General features: G+C 40.5%; 1 protein-coding gene across 1 annotated transcript in view; it reads right to left on the bottom strand.

The window, feature by feature from the left end:
• castor1 (cytosolic arginine sensor for mTORC1 subunit 1) overlaps positions 1-16,182 on the bottom strand; it is a 33,446-nt gene that overhangs the window by 8,618 nt on the left and 8,646 nt on the right. Inside the window, exons 3-8 of the mRNA XM_004072112.5 lie at positions 13,744-13,937; positions 13,295-13,430; positions 11,800-11,923; positions 11,409-11,516; positions 11,125-11,207; positions 10,769-10,863 (exon numbers count right to left, since the gene is read on the bottom strand). Of these exons, the coding sequence (XP_004072160.1) occupies positions 10,769-10,863; positions 11,125-11,207; positions 11,409-11,516; positions 11,800-11,923; positions 13,295-13,430; positions 13,744-13,937 (740 nt within the window). The remainder of the gene's footprint in view (positions 1-10,768; positions 10,864-11,124; positions 11,208-11,408; positions 11,517-11,799; positions 11,924-13,294; positions 13,431-13,743; positions 13,938-16,182) is intronic.

Genomic DNA, 16,182 nt, shown 5'->3' with positions numbered 1-16,182 from the left:
CAATGTGTCCGTCTGGCGGAGCAGATATAGGTGCAGACAGACAGATGGATAGACAGAGAGAGATGCATTAATTGTCCACTGGGGAAAGTTGTTTTCATAGTAAAACATTTCTTCATAAGCTACAGAATTATGGTATTCATGCATATGCCTTTAGTTTGTTTTATTTTTGACGAAACAATGTATGGCGTATGTCTCAACCATTCAGAAAGCAACAAGAAATTAAATTTGCGCTGATCAATTTCCCATTTCCACGTCGATTATTACCGACATCTGCAGCTTGTCAGATGTAATTAAATGGAGGGAAATAAAATGCCCCATCACAATGCGTAATGACGCACAATGGCTGATCTTGCGCTCTTAGAAGATGTGGCAAATGGAAGAATTCGGAGTGAACGCATCTTTAGACAGCAAGGAGACTTGTTGGCAAACGAGGACGAGTGGCTTATGAGCCGGTTCCGACTTCCTCTGCGGGCTTTTGGGGGTGTGTCACCCGGTGCATCTGGCGCATCGGTGTTCCCCCCTGCGCCTCAGTCACCACTCCACTTAAAAGGGATTCCCCAATTATTGCCGCCAGTCTCTCATCAGGAGGGGTCAGCTCCGGTGTCCCCCCCCCCCCCCCACACACACACACCCGTGTGTGGGTGTGGGTGTGGGGGGGGGGGGGGTACAGCGCTAGACGTTTTTTTGCTTTGACTTTGATGTCCGACCTTTTCTTTTTTATTTCGGCCACGGTCCGAGGTCGTGAGGCTACAGCATTTTCGGCTTCTGCCGCCGTCTGCCACTCACGTGCCTTTTTAGCATTTGTAATGCCCACACTGTGCCCTCCAAACAACATTATTCTCCTCTTTTCCACCTCGCCAACGATAACTTCTACTTCACATTGAGTGAAGTTACGTTTTTTTGATTTTCTCTCCGTGTTTGGCATGGTTTCGCAATCAATGAATATTCATTTGTGGGCGTTTCACGGACTATTTATGGGCAACTATAGGCGTGTGATGAGGCCGCAAAAGCTGCGCAGCATTTAGGATTGGTTGTGATTTATTAAGAGAAAGATGCGTAGGATGTGCGTGCGCACGGTTTTATAACTCCGAATATTTCTGTGCGTACGCACGTCCTATGTTTCATCCGTACGCCACTTCTGACGCAAATCCTACGCAAAGTTTTATAAATGAGGCCCCAGGAGGCGAGCTCACATCACCCCAATTTTAAAATCCCTGCTTTGGCTCCCCATATGCTTCATGATTCATTTTAAGATACTTTTAACAGTTTTTAAATGTCTTAACGGTCTTGCGCCTTCTTACTTATCAGGGGCCTCATTTATAAAACAGACGCCGAAAATGCTGTAGCCTCACAACCTCGGACCGTGGCCGAAATAAAAAAGAAAAGGTCGGACATCAAAGTCAAAGCAAAAAAACATCTAGCGCTGTACCCCCCCCCCCCCCCCCCCCACACACACACAGACACACCCGTGTCTGCCACGGGTGTGGGGGGGGGGGGGGGGGGGGGGGACACCGGAGCTGACCCCTCCTGATGAGAGACTGGCGGCAATAATTGGGGAATCCCTTTTAAGTGGAGTGGTGACTGAGGCGCAGGGGGACACCGATGCGCCAGATGCACCGGGTGACACACCCCCAAAAGCCCGCAGAGGAAGTCGGAACCGGCTCATAAGCCACTCGTCCTCGTTTGCCAACAAGTCTCCTTGCTGTCTAAAGATGCGTTCACTCCGAATTCTTCCATTTGCCACATCTTCTAAGAGCGCAAGATCAGCCATTGTGCGTCATTACGCATTTTGATGGGGCATTTTATTTCCATCCATTTAATTACATCTGACAAGCTACAGATGTCGGTAATAATCGACGTGGAAATGGGAAATTGATCAGCGCAAATTTAATTTCTTGTTGCTTTCTGAATGGTCGAGACATACGCCATACATTGTTTCATCAAAAATAAAACAAACTAAAGGCATATGCATGAATACCATAATTCTGTAGCTTATGAAGAAATGTTTTACTATGAAAACAACTTTCCCCAGTGGACAATTAATGCATCTCTATCTATCCATCTGTCTGTCTGCACCTATATCTGCTCCGCCAGACGGACACATTGACGAGAATATCAGTTTTGTACATTATTTCGTTCTGTTAAATATATTATTTATGAGGATGAATTGCACAACATGCCAATATTGCAGAAAATATTTCACTTTTCTTTTTGCAATTATGTGTTCATTTGAATTTCTGTTGTAATTTTCGTTTGATTTTTTTTTTGTTTGTTTCACTGCTGAACGATCAAACGTGTTCGTGTTTGTGTAGCTGTTAATTGTAAGACTTGCTTTGTGAAGTCTTCATGTTATTTCTGAGAGGCAGTATTGTCATTTTCACTTTCACGTGTTTCTTCCATGTGCCGACGGTGTCGCCGTTTCTCATTTCACCCGTTTTTGTGCGTACGCCTGGGTCAGAGCTTGCGTGAAGGACCGCACATTTTCCCGTCAAGTTTGCTTTTTATAAATCTCAACTATTGCGTAGAGAGTGGCGTACGCCTTCTTTTGTGCGTACGCAACGTTTATAAATGAGGCCCCTGGTCTTGGTGAGAACTCGTGCAGCAGAATTTTGGAGAAGCTGAAGGTTCCAGCAAGCAGGGCGTTACAATAATCAACTTTACTCATGATAAAAGCATGCATTAGCATCTCCATATTAGCAAGAGAGAGTAGTGTGCGGACCCTAACCAGATTTCTAAGATGATAAAAACCAGTTTTAACCACCTGTTTCATATGGGGGATAAAATTTAGCTTAGAGTCGAAGATAACGCCCATGTTTCTGACCGTTTCTGAATGACTTAATGAAAGTTCCTGTAGCTTCAGAAACGGTTTCTCTCTTTTGGCTTCAGGACAGATAACTAAAATACATTTGGTTTTGACTCAAAGTTATGGAAACAAGGCTGGAGATGATAATAAAAAACAAAGATTTAGTATTAAGTAAATAAAAGTAAACATTTCTATTGATACAAAAATTGCGCTAAAAAAGAAAACTGCTTCTAAATTACAACATTTTAACCAAAGAGCAGAGATCTTCTCCCCTGTGTTTGTGCAAAATGAACTTGGACAGGATTTCTCAGAAGTGTGCAAACAGATGCGATCACAGACTATCACTTCTGCAGATAAGATGAATTCTCTAGCTTCAATCTTTGGTCTTCGCTTTAAATTCCAGACCCTTTAGTGAGATGAGCTCATCGACAAACGGATGTTCAGGCTTAACATAAACAGAACGCTATCAGAGGAAGCCACAGACTCACTCATGAAAAGCCTTTGTGGGAGGAAAGTGGGAGATATTCACAAGTGTAAAAAAAATCCTCAAAGATTCTTTGTGATGACGCTCACCTTCACTTGGCTGACCTCAAGCAAATCCCAGTGACCGCCGTGTGATCTAATGTGAACAGTGTACACGAGGCAAACTGTTAACACACCAGATCCCACCAAAGACCCGCCGTTAGAAACTAACAAGCTCAGTCTTTGGGTCATTTTTAAAAGCATTTGCTCGTCCCGCAGAAACATGGACACGGACTCGCCCACCGTATCAGTTCTTAACAAAAAATATTAAATTGGAATTGAAGCAGCTTCAAAGACCCGTTAAAAATAGGGTTTTTGGTGTTTTTAACATGTTCTTGTGTCCTTTTTCTGATTGCATTTCTTAGTATTTATTCAAGTTGTTGTGAATCAGGAGCAGAAAAAAAAATATTGCTTGAAAAAGATCGTATTTGTGAAAATATAGAAAAGGGGGGCCACAAACTCCGCAATGGGGGAGGGGGCAGGCCCACACCAATGGTCCCGCCCACAACTAGGAGGTACCTTTCTAATGACCTCCTGAACTGTGTCATAGAAAACGGCTGTTTTTTTATTTTTACCAAAAACCCCATAATCATAATTAAAAGACCACCAGATGATGGGAGTCAGACTTTAACAACCTATGAGCATATAAAGCGATCATTACTGGAAAAAAAAATCTTCAAGAGGAAGGAAAAACTTTGCCACAAATTTGCATTTGAACAAATTTGCCAAATGCCCTTGGTTAACTACCGTCTACAAAATGCTTGTAAAAAGAAAATAACCTCTATAAGAATTTCTTAAAACAGAGGACATAAGATATAAGTCATATAAAAATAAACTAACTTAAATAACATGGCACTGTAAAAAAGTTTACTTTAATAATCTACTGAATGAAAATAAAAACAACGTAAAGCGAGTTTGGGAAATATTAAATAACGTCATTAAAAATGGGACAAAAAGCCAAACATATCCAGAGTTCTTTACAGATGAGAAGGGTCAAAGCTTTAACATCAATGAAGCAGCAAACAGTCTCAATAACTATTTTGTAAACGTGGGTCCAGAGTTGGCAGCGGAAATTCCAAAATGCAAAACCAGCAAAGACAATAATCCACTCATCGAAAGGATCCCACACTCAATCTTTCTCTCTGATGTGAACCAAAATGAGCTGATATCAATTGTAGATAAATTCAAGAGTAACAACTCCAAAGATTGTGAAGATATAGATATGAAGGTGGTGAAAAAGGTAATTATTAGTATCTCTAAGCCTTTAACAGACATGTAACTTATCATTACAAACTGGGAGATTCCCAAACCAAATGAAAATTGCAAAAGTGATTCCGATCTATAAGAGTGGAGACAAACACCAATTTACAAACTATAGACCTGTCTCTCTTCTTCCACAATTCAATCATTTTAGAAAAAATATTGACAAATATAACTTTATAAATGAAAACTATCAGCTATCATTGATGCTGTGGAGGAAATCACAAATGCTCTGGACAAAAAGAAATATGCAGCTGGAATTTTCATTGACTTAAAAAAAGCATTTAACACTCTCAACCATGACATCCTACTTGACAAACTGGAAATGTATGGGATAAGAGGAATAGCGCTAACTTGGGTCAAAAGCTATTTAACGGGAAGAAAACAATTTGTCAAGATGAATCAGAAACCAAAGAGATAAGTTGTGGTGTCCCACAAGGATCAATCCTGGGCCCGCTACTATTCAATATTTACATAAATCTTCTTTTTCTTTCGGCTTTTCCCATCAGGGGTCGCAACAGCGAAACAACCACTCTTTCGAATATAAGTTGCATGGTTAACTTGGCAATGTTTTATGCCGGATGCCCTTCCTGATGCAACCCTCTCAATTTATCCGGGCTTGGGACCGGCACAGAAGCAGAGAAGGGAACACGGAGCAACCCGGATTCGAACCCTGGTTCCGCGGACGGAAGGCGCCGCAAACCAGCACGAGCTAAACTGGCTCCCAGGTATTCAATATTTACATAAATGATATGTATTTAATGTTTCAAAGCTTATGAAACTCACTTTGTTTGCTGATGACACAAACATATTCTATTGTACACATAATCATATGGAACTTATCAATGTGGTAAACACAGAGTTAAACAAAATAAAATTATGGATGGATTACAACATATTATCTTTGAACCTAGATAAAACCAAAGTGATGTTTTTTGGAAACGCAAATAAAGAGCTCTCAATTGAAATAAATAATATCTTAATTGAAAGTGTTACAGAAATCCAATTCTTAGGGGTTGTTATCGATGACAAACTAAAGTCTCAATAAGTATTTCAATCGTAAATAAATCTAAATTATATTAGAATACAACAGTAGATATTTATTGTACTGTTCTTTAATACTACCATATTTCACCTACTGTATAGAAATTTGGGGGAATAATTTTAAGCGCTCACTACATCCTCTCTTTCTACTTCAAAAACGTCAGAGTTGTACATAAAGCCGGATATCTTGATCAAATAAACAATTTATGTTATCAATCTAGACTTTTAAAACTGTATGACCTTGTGGATTTTTACACTGCACAACTTTTATACAGAGCCAGTGGGAAATCGTTACCATTCAATATCCAAAAACAGTTCTTAGAAAATGAAGGAGGAACAAACTGAGGGGATGTAGGAACTTTAAGATCAAACTGATAAGAACCACTAAGAAAAGTTTCTGTGTGTCGGTGTGTGGCACTAAACTTTTGAACGGGTCAAGTAATGAGCTTAAACAATGTTCAAATATCCAAATATTCTATAGTGTTTATGTAAAATAATTCTAACATCTTCAGAGCTATTGAGGATTTTTGACCAAATCTGATCCATTTGTAAATATGAAAAATTCCTGAAAATAAACAAATTGAAATATTGACATATTCTTTATTTTAGTATGACAATAAGTTCATGATTAGACCGTCCAGAAGGTTTGGTGACAGTAGCTTCAGTATCTTCATAACTATTGATAACTTTAGTCATGATTCATATCTATTAAAATTTGAAAAAGTATATGCAACAAGATAAAATAAAGATGGACCTTCCGACAAAATATTTATTGTGACACGAATATACTGACGAGTCTTCATTACCAGTTCATATAAATATAGAAATTTATTCTTTTTTGTGAGATTATTGATTTTTACAGAATGGTGTTTCACAGAGTTTGCACTTTGTTGACGGTCCCTTGGCTTGCTGCCCTTTCTGCATTCACAGCTTGAAGCAAACAATTCTGATTAACAGGCAAAAAAAAAAGAAGGTCTTTTTACTTTAGAAATGCATTTGCGGTTCACTCTCTGAGTTAATACAAAAGGATTGAGATACTTGCTGACACATTTGAACGTTTATCAGAAGAGTTATTGAGGCCGGAAGTCCTAATCTGTGAAGATCTTTCTAACTTTATCAAACCTCAGCTGCAAGAGAATTTAAAATGATGAATCCATGGTTCGCAAGTGAGACTCTGGAAAACCAACTCCGACAAGACAAGAAGACGCAGCAGCAGCTGAGTTTCCGCGGAAAAGGAAAGGCCTGTGTTGGAAGATCGACTCGAGGCTGAGCGCAGCAACTTCCAGCAGATGACAGTGAAAAGCTGTCCATCCTCCCCCCTTTTACTGGGACGCAGCGCCGGCGAGTTACGCCACACTTTGGGACTGCAACTAAAGCTGGGGCTGACGCGTCTGCTTTCACTGTTCTTTGGAGCCGCACGGCAACGAGACGGACTCTGACGATGACGTAGCTGGAAGCTGGTGTGTTTGATAGAAATTAAGCCCAGCTGACTTTGATGGATTTGTGGATGCTGATTGATGACTGAAAAAATGAAAAATAAATCACAACCAACTCAGTTTTGCGCTCGCTGCCTTTTTAAAACACACACCAGCATGCATGTTTTACTGGTATGTGTTAACGTTAAATACAAAAAAAAAAACACCCATAACTAACTGAAACAGTGCAGTTTAATCCAGTGCCGTTGTATTGTAAGGAGAGGAGTGTGTTATGGGAAATAATATGGCTTTAATTGCGTGTTTGTGTTTCTGGCAGGTCAGTGCGTGGTGTGACTCTTTGACTATCACAGTTAAAAATGTCGGCTCTTTGTGTCAAACTTGTTCGCCACCCCTTGTTAGTGTTAGAGGCTTTAAAAAAAAGGCGGATGTAACGTGGATTAAAACCTTAACCAACGACCCAAGACCAAGGTAAGAAAGTGCGGCTGGTTTTTTTGTGCTGCAAGTTTTTCTCATGTGTAAATCACTGCATTTGTTACCGTTTTAATCCTTTTAATCCACGTTACAGTCTTTTCTATTAAAGCCCCTAAAAGAAAGTCCTGCCTCGCTGGACATGACATGTAAATTTTAGCTAATCAGATCAACCAGAAAGGTTACTGCCCCCAAGTGACAAAAACGGCCCCTTAACACTGAGCGTAAATCCTGGTGAGGGCGCAAAAAGGAACTGACCACGCAGGATCCCCGCTCAGTGATTTGTTTTTTTTTGTTTTTTTAACTTGTCCTGTCCAACAGCTAGGCAGGCAGATGAGAGCTGAGGGCCTCTTGTGTTGGAAATATTTTACTTTAACAAGAGGGGTTATTAATCTTCAGACAAACCAAAGGTATGTCTGAATAAACCCCTTTTGTAATTGAGGCCAAACTTTATTAATTTCAATCATGTTTGAAAATCTTTGGTGTTGGACCGGACGGAAAAGGAAAGAGGGGAAGAAGAGAGAGGGACGTCAGAGAGAGGGGGGGGGGTAGGGGGTGATAATAGGGGGGAGGGGGGGTAAGACCATGAAGCAGCATAAAGCAACAAGTTTACTGGTTGTTTATCATTACGGTACGGTTCAAATGTAGTACAAAAAGGGCGGGGCCTGTCCACACACACACTCAAATGTTATCAACACACCTGCTTGCTGCAAAAATGTCCACCTGTCGACAAGTCAACATGTACACAAAACAGACAGTGCCCGCACGCACACCCATGCCCCAAAACCAACTAGTGTGAAACACCTCACCCATTCCATCACGCAAACCACTAGTGCAAAGGCGAGCCAACACCCGCGCCCAGGCGAGCGCCCACGCTCCTCCAAAATGGATGGTGGAATGCGAAAAGAAGGAGGGAGAGCCCCGCTCAGTTATAATTGCAGGCCTGCAGTTGTAAAATGCTGGGTCGCTCGGGTAGTATTGCGCCTCCGCGGTTGTAAGGTTCACTCAATCACTTCCTGAATACGCCCGCTCAGTTGTCTTTACGCCCTTTTACTTTATGGCAGAGATGAAACGCCATACACACCGTCACAGCTCTATTCCAAACAGTGCCTGTGATGCGGCAGTAACACGGCAGCAATAAGGGAGTAACAGCACTAACAGGGCTGGTTAAACAAACATACCGGTAAAAGTCACTGAGAGCAGCAGTAACTTATACGGGTCTGCACGGCACGCGCCTTCTGTGCACTAAAACCATGGAAGTCTTCCTCCTCAGTGTAGGATTGGAACTTTAACTTGAAAATAAGCCGCAGGGTTGAAAGCGTGTGACAAAAATAGCGGTTTATAATCCGGAAATTATGATAAATATGTCAGAATGGTCGCTTAATGTGTGTATTTTTACTGGATGTTCGAAAAAAATAAATAAATGTTTTGAATTACCACCCATTTTTAAAACAGCAGACCAGAGTCAGCAAAACAACAAATAATGTCACTTGAAACTATGTCACACTCAAACTTTTTTATGTCAACTTCCTGGTTAACTTCAGCAGTAAACAAAACAAACATTGTTGATTTGGGCCTTTGACAAGAAATCCTGAACATGCTTTCATGACATTTTGTATTCTATTTTTATTCTAATCTATTTAATCCATTTTATTCTCTGAACATATTTCAGTAAACTGAACCTCGGTCTTCATCCACACTTAATAAGAGATTTATTTACTTCCCGTGTTTAGTTTATGTCTTTAAAATCCAACATTATTCTCCATTTTGGAGTGATAATTACATAGCATTAAGTGCCTTTCTACAACACTCCATTAGATCAAACTTCTCTTTTTTTTCAGCTAAAACCGATGCGTTTCAGTGGTAAGGCCCTCAGATTAGAGTCATTTCAAGACAACGTTGTGGGCAGAAGATGCCAGTTGTGACGGAGAACACCTTCAGAAACCACAATCAGAAAAAGGAAACCAACCATCCATCACGTAAGAATCATTAAAAGACCTTTTACTGAAGCAGTGTAGACTCCAGCAACCTACTTTTTTATGTCGACTGGATTGTGTTAAAAACAGAATGATAACAATAATAATAATTTATTTATAATGCAGCTTTCATTAAACATTACCTCAAAGTGCTACAACAAGATGTGAGAAAAAAAAGAACACTAAATAAAAATTAGCCAACTAAACAAAGCTAACTAAAAGCTAAAAAACTAGCACTTAACAATAAGGGTGTGACGGTAACCGCATCACCGTGGTGATGTTTGCTTTTTAATTTTTTTTTTTTTTTTAGTTCTGCATATGGTGCGTGATTGGAACTATAATCAACACATTTAACACATTCATCTTTGCTGATAATTCACTTTTTCTACTAGTCCTATGTGTTCAGACTTCAAAGGTTTCTGGGGGAAACTTTTCATTACTGTTCTCCTTCACTCCGTAACACCAAACATGAACACGCACTGTTAGAGTGCGATAAACATCACTACATGTTTTGTTTGGAAACTATTTTGTGCAGCGCAACGTTACGTGTCCGTATAAACAAAGGCGGAGCCTCCTGCCCCGCCTTCTTCATGGGTGTCAGGCTCACGGCTACTGGAAAGGTGACAAAGTGTCTGCTGTTTGGTATATTACTGGGCAATATATAATATTCTGAGAAGATGTCTGTACCAGAGAGCACAGGTGAAGCCTCGCGTGCAGCTGGAGAGCGATCCGCTGCAGAAGAATCAACACGCACCCCCAACACACTTGTGTGCGCTCCTTCCTCCAACACACGCAGCACGCTGACACACATACACAGTCATTGTACAACACCTATATGGTTAGTTCATTAGGTAGATAGGTAGTAGTGAGTTGTTACTGTTGTTTGTTAATAAAGAATACTGCGTTGTAATTGTATTCATTTGCGACGCGGCCACCGGGGGATTTTGTGTTTGGCGGTTAATCGCGACACCGCGCCCCCTGCTGGTTCATCACATCAAAAATCCCACACCGTCACAGCTCTACTTATTAAAGAGATGCCTTCAAAAGAGCTTTAAAAGAGTTCAGGGTCTGCGATGTTCTGAGATGTAAAGGAATGGAATCATTAAGACGGTGATGAAGCATGAAGAAATGTGTGTTTGGTTTTATCTTTTGGCACTCCCTTAATCATCCAGATGGTTTTAAATTCCTGCGGTGAGTGTAAAGGAGTTTCTCCTGTTGAACGGCAAAGGTACAGGAGTGGCGGTTTGATGGAAACTCACCAAAACGTGGTCGAAGCTGAAGGTACTGATGTAATAGGCAGAGATGTCGCCGTCAGCGAGAGGCTGCGATATCTGGGCGACGATGCCGCATTCATCTGGAAAGATAACACAAAATGAAGGAAAACGATGTCAGAAGAACTGAAATGAAACCATTTTCTTTACTTGAATAATCCATAAGGCAAACAAATATGGATATTGCACAGCTTGATAAATTTGTGATATATTGTGCAGGCCTAAAGGTTTCAAAGAATGCAGGCTGGAAGGTTGGCCCTCAGAACAAAGTCCAGACATCTACAGGCAACAACAGGTCGGTGGAAACCCAGAGAGCTCAGAGTGGAAGACGAGGACTTTCTTACCAAAACCAAGTGGCTGTCCTCCGATCCGGACCATTCTCCAAAGCTCCCCGGAGGAGCTGGTGAACAGAAGATCAGAAGGAAACCTAGAGGAATGAGAGAGAGAAGCTCCACTTCAATCAAATACAATTGATCATGAAATAGTAGAGGTAGAAACACCGACTCGCTTCGAGAACTAGTTCTTTGTCCTGACAAAACTCCACCAAGACGCTTTTATGTGAGGACTCATCTCTTTGAAGGACTTCACAGCAGTTTGCCGTCAGGCAGGAGAAAGTGAAGAGCCTTACTGTCGCTGGGCCTCAGAGTCCATCACCAGGGAGATGTATCCATCGATGAGGGAGAAGGAGAAGAACTTGATGCAGTCCAGCTCCTGGTCTGGAGATTCTTCTTTCGGACTAAAGGAGGAGAGGAGGACTGTTAAACAGAAACCTTCTTTGGTGACCGTTAAAGAGCTTTGGTGACACATCCATGAGTGGAAAATCTTTCTTTCACTAGAATTGATGAATAAGGGCAGCATTATTTCCCACCAAAGACTTTTAGACAAGCGTCTCGATGACGGCATCTTTTTCTGCTGCCGCCACACTAACCACATCTGGGTTGGGGCTTAGCGACGGTCGCACTCCGCCATCCTGTGGCTCAGACAGGTACTGCACGGCTGTGGGGGACGCAGCGTCTCACCTGCTGGAGTAAAAGAGGACGTCGATGAGCGTGGTGGCGATGGACGGCAGTGTGTCCGGGTCCAGAGACATGACACAGAACTGGTTCGGGGGGATCAGCACCGGGTGAACTGTCAGTTGGATGGCTGCAAAGGAAAAGGACAGTTACAAGATCATTTCAAAATAAACGCCATCAAATAATATAAATATATCTTTGGATATCAAAAAGCATTTTTATGCTTAAAAATGACAATTTTAAGGATCTTTTAGAATATTGGAGTAAATTAAAGTGGTTTAAAGGGGAGTCATCGACTTTTTTTTTTTTTTTAACCAGAAATACAACAGTTTGTGTGTGTTTTAATGTAAATCCATTCTCTTTTAGATGCAATCACAAAAGCTGATTCTGACATAGAAATGCATGGTTTGAAAACACAGCAAACATACATGTTCTAACCTTTCCATTTGTTATTTTTAAAAATGTTTTGAAAATCGATGACGAAACATGAAGCAAAGACTGTGATGATGCATGTTTGAATGCAGACAGCTACCACTGATAAAATGTATCATATATGGAAATGCTGGAACTTCCAAAGTAACTTCGTCATGCTCACTTGGATAAGGAAGTTTTAGCAAGAAAAAAAAAAAGTAGGAGAAATCTAAAAAAAAAAAAGAAGAAAAAAAGTAGAAAAACTGCAATCCTTCCATGTTTCGTGTTATGACTTGACAAACTGCAGCCGGCTCAGATCTGGTCTGAGGAAGCTGCAGAAGAGGCATCAAGCCACTGAGGAGGCTTCTGCACAACATTGACAGCAACCAAAAAGAAATAAATGATTGAGCAGTCACACAATCTTTGTGCACCAGATTCTCTTTTCTACAGTTGTAGCTTTTGGAACTTCTACAGAGACCACACGAACTACACCTGCAGGAAAGAGCAGTTAGTTCCATGTCCGCACACATTTTTTATAACTGATTCTTCGATGGAAAGACCATTAACAACCTTTTACACACAGATTGCTCCCTTCCAGTCTAAAAGAAGTGTTCCCCTAATTCCTTTAAACCAACTATTGCAACAAAATAAAAGCATGTGATTCGTGCTCAGTGGCTCCAGTCTATGTGCTCAGTTCAGTTGTTTCTGTGCAACCCTTTGCTGCACAATTTGGCTCAAAAAGCTGAATATTATGAACACACAAAGTGATAAATATTTACTCAACTGTGTGCTTTTAAACCATCCATGCACTTTAAATGAAAGACTTTTAAAAACTTATTTTATTTTTCTTTCTAGAAAGGTTCAAACTTTTTTGCAAGCTTTAATCAAACCTCAATCTGGTAGTTTTAACATTGGTTTGGGGGGAGTTTAGGGAGGGCACAGAGAAGGGCTGACAGTGCTGTACAACCAATCAGGCACTTTCCTTGAATTTACATAAGTATTTGCGATTTCTGTTTACATTTTTTCCCAAAAACGTGTGGTCAGCTTCAAACGTTTTTCCCCAAAAATGCATCTGAACTGCATTGTGCACCTTCTTTGCTGTTCTTCTGAAGGTTGTGTGTCACATCCTGGCAACGCACGGGGACGGACTCTCCCTCCACCTCCTGGTAAATGCTGAATTCTTCCTTTAAGGTGCTGACAACCACAGACAGGTCTTTCTCTCTCACCTGTACCCCAATCATTTGAGAGGAAAATTTTAATTACAAAAGATCTGTTTAAAAAAACCAAAAACACTTGAGTTTAATCATTAAAGTGATTGCTGACACAGGCGTGCGATGCATTTTTGCCCACCTAACATTTCTTGCATGTAATACATCAACCAACTTTGGAGTGTTTGTCAGCTCTGCTGGGAATTAATTATGTAAAATGCAAACACGGTGAATTCCTTTGTCTGGCAGCAGCTGAAAGACCGTCTGGAGGCATCAAAGGAAAAGTCTTCTGAATTAATTTTAAAAAAAGGAGGAAGAGGAGGTCTCTCACCAGGATGAAGTCAGTCTGATATGTGGACAGCATGAATACAGAGACGTGCTGTTGGGCCAGGGGAGCGATGACCGACTTGGCAATCTTGGTCACGCCGACCGCCTGGGAGCTGCTGGAGACGTTGCCGTTGGAGACCACGTTGAGTGGCAGCCAGGTGGAGCTCTCAACCTGGAGGTGCTCTGAGGGCTGCAGCTCTGAGGAAGAAGACATCAGTGGCCCAAAGTCAAACCCGTGCCGTGTATCTGAATGGTTTACATTCTAAAAAAAAATGCACTTAAAATACCAGCAGGGGGCGACTTATGGTCCTGAAAAAAAAATCCAATCAAAAGGGTTTTTGGTGTTTTGTGTTGGTGTTCTCGTAGCATTTTTCTCATGATGGCGGATATATTGAAAGAAAAAGAAGGTGAAAACTGCTTCCCTGAGGTCAAAGGTCAAACCAATATAGCAATACGCAGATAAAAAAACAGATTAGAAAACCTAGAAAGGTCAGCTGTGAAGGCACGGCAGTGGAGGAACACTTTGGCTCTAAAACGCTCAAAAATTCAAATTGAAATTAAACGTCAAATACAATTCTTTGGATGGCAGAATGAAGCTTTTTTCTTCCTACATACTTTACAATAATTCTGATCGTTTGTTATTCATTCAAACTAGTGATATTAATAAAATGATGGGTCAAAACCTGCAGATTTTGCATCCTATAAAAATGCTTTTCATGACCTGAAAAATGAAAAGTGGGCAGATTGAAACTGTGGGCTAAACAGCTGTTTATGGCTTTGTACCATGAAAACTTTGTAGTTTCTGTTTTCTCCTTCAAAGGGCCTCTCTTCTGGTTGGCACATTTCTTTTAAGGACAGCCTCTCATTCTACACAGCTTTCACCTCCTAAAATAGGAACTCGGAAGGAGAAAAAGGAGACCGACGCCTGCAGGCGACGCAAGCCTCAACATCTGAATCTGGAGGAAAGAATCAAGGTAAAAAAAGAGCAAACCGGAAGTGACTTGCATGTCGTCACTTTATGGGTTTTCATTGCCTTTATTTAACAACCAATTTAAAAAAAAAAAACTGTCATCCTGTGAAGAAAATGAAAATTGTGCAAAGCACAGTCTGTAGATCACTGCTGCACTTATTAAACCATAAAAACTCTAAAATGAATCACCAGAAGCAGAGAAACTGTTTCATAAACATTGTATTTGGTTCTCCTTAAATCCTATTTTCACAAAAGATAAACTCATTTTTTTGGAAAACAGTTTAAAATTCTTAGAAAAATATGTCAAAATACATGTTGCAGAAACTACATCAGTGAATTTCACCCACGGTTTTTACCAGAGCTCCAGTGAGGATGTTGCAGAAATGAACAGTTCATCCGTTATCTTTGTTTTCAGAGGCCAATTGAAAGCACTGGCACTTTTGTTATGATGCAGCGTTTTCTGTGATCCTGTTCTTTCAGCGAATCGGGTCACACTCATCCTGCCTGCAGGACGGGAGGAGGAAGGAAGTGCTGAAAACAAAGCTCGACGTTTTGTGGCCAAATCCAAGAAACGACGAGCAGACGCTCGGGATTTAGGACGACTCATCTTCAAGTTAAACTTTTTAAGACGTGAATGTAATAAATAAAGAGCAATTTCTCAGCCTATTTCCCATTTTCTTCCTTTATTCCCATTTTAGGATAAAAAACGAAGCTTCTTTTCTTGTTTGTGGTCAGTGTCGTGATGCTTTAGCGCGCTTCGTTTTCTTTTTTTTCTTTTTTAACCAGCAGTGGGAACATAATGTTGGGGTCCACGGTGACAATCGTGTTTGAAAAAATTACATTTTCAACAAGAAATGTGAAACAGGCTCAGGTATCAAAATCAAGACTTTTTAAGGCATTTTCAAATGTCATAAATTCAAAGCTTTTAAAAGATCCCGTGTCTCCAATAATAAAGATCTTTTCGTTTGAACAGTATTTTCATGGGGATGAAAAATGGGGACGTCCCAATCCCATCAGGTAGTTTCAGACTATTGTTTCATCCAGATAAGGGATCGGGTAGTTATTTTATTCTCTTTATTATGATCAGTGCAAAACCTGCGCAAAATATGGCAAATGTATTGTTAACGCCATATCAAGATGATGTGCAGTAAGAATATCGCAAATCTCTGCAAAAATTGATATAAATTGTTAACTTAAATGAGCTCAAACAATCTTAAGGCAGCTTGAAGAATTTCACGAATCAAATAAATCCATTAATGCATTTGACCAATCGAATGGACCCGTTACATCATTGACCAATCAGATGCAGATCTTTTATGTTAGAAGTTCACCTCCTCTATAGACGAGGGTCTATAGAATAATTTAGTAGTATAATTTAAGTTATGTTGAATTTTATTTAGAAAAAAAAAGGACAGGATGTTTTTGGTTTGTTTGCTATTTCTTCATGTATCGCAAGTAATATCGTCATCGCAA

The sequence above is a fragment of the Oryzias latipes genome, chromosome 9, assembly GCF_053564925.1.
Source record: "Oryzias latipes strain Hd-rR chromosome 9, Olatipes_Hd-rR_3.1".
In the NCBI taxonomy this organism is placed as follows: Eukaryota; Metazoa; Chordata; class Actinopteri; order Beloniformes; family Adrianichthyidae; genus Oryzias; species Oryzias latipes.
Note: the sequence above shows the minus strand (reverse complement) of the source record. Positions and strands in the feature narration are given on the sequence as shown.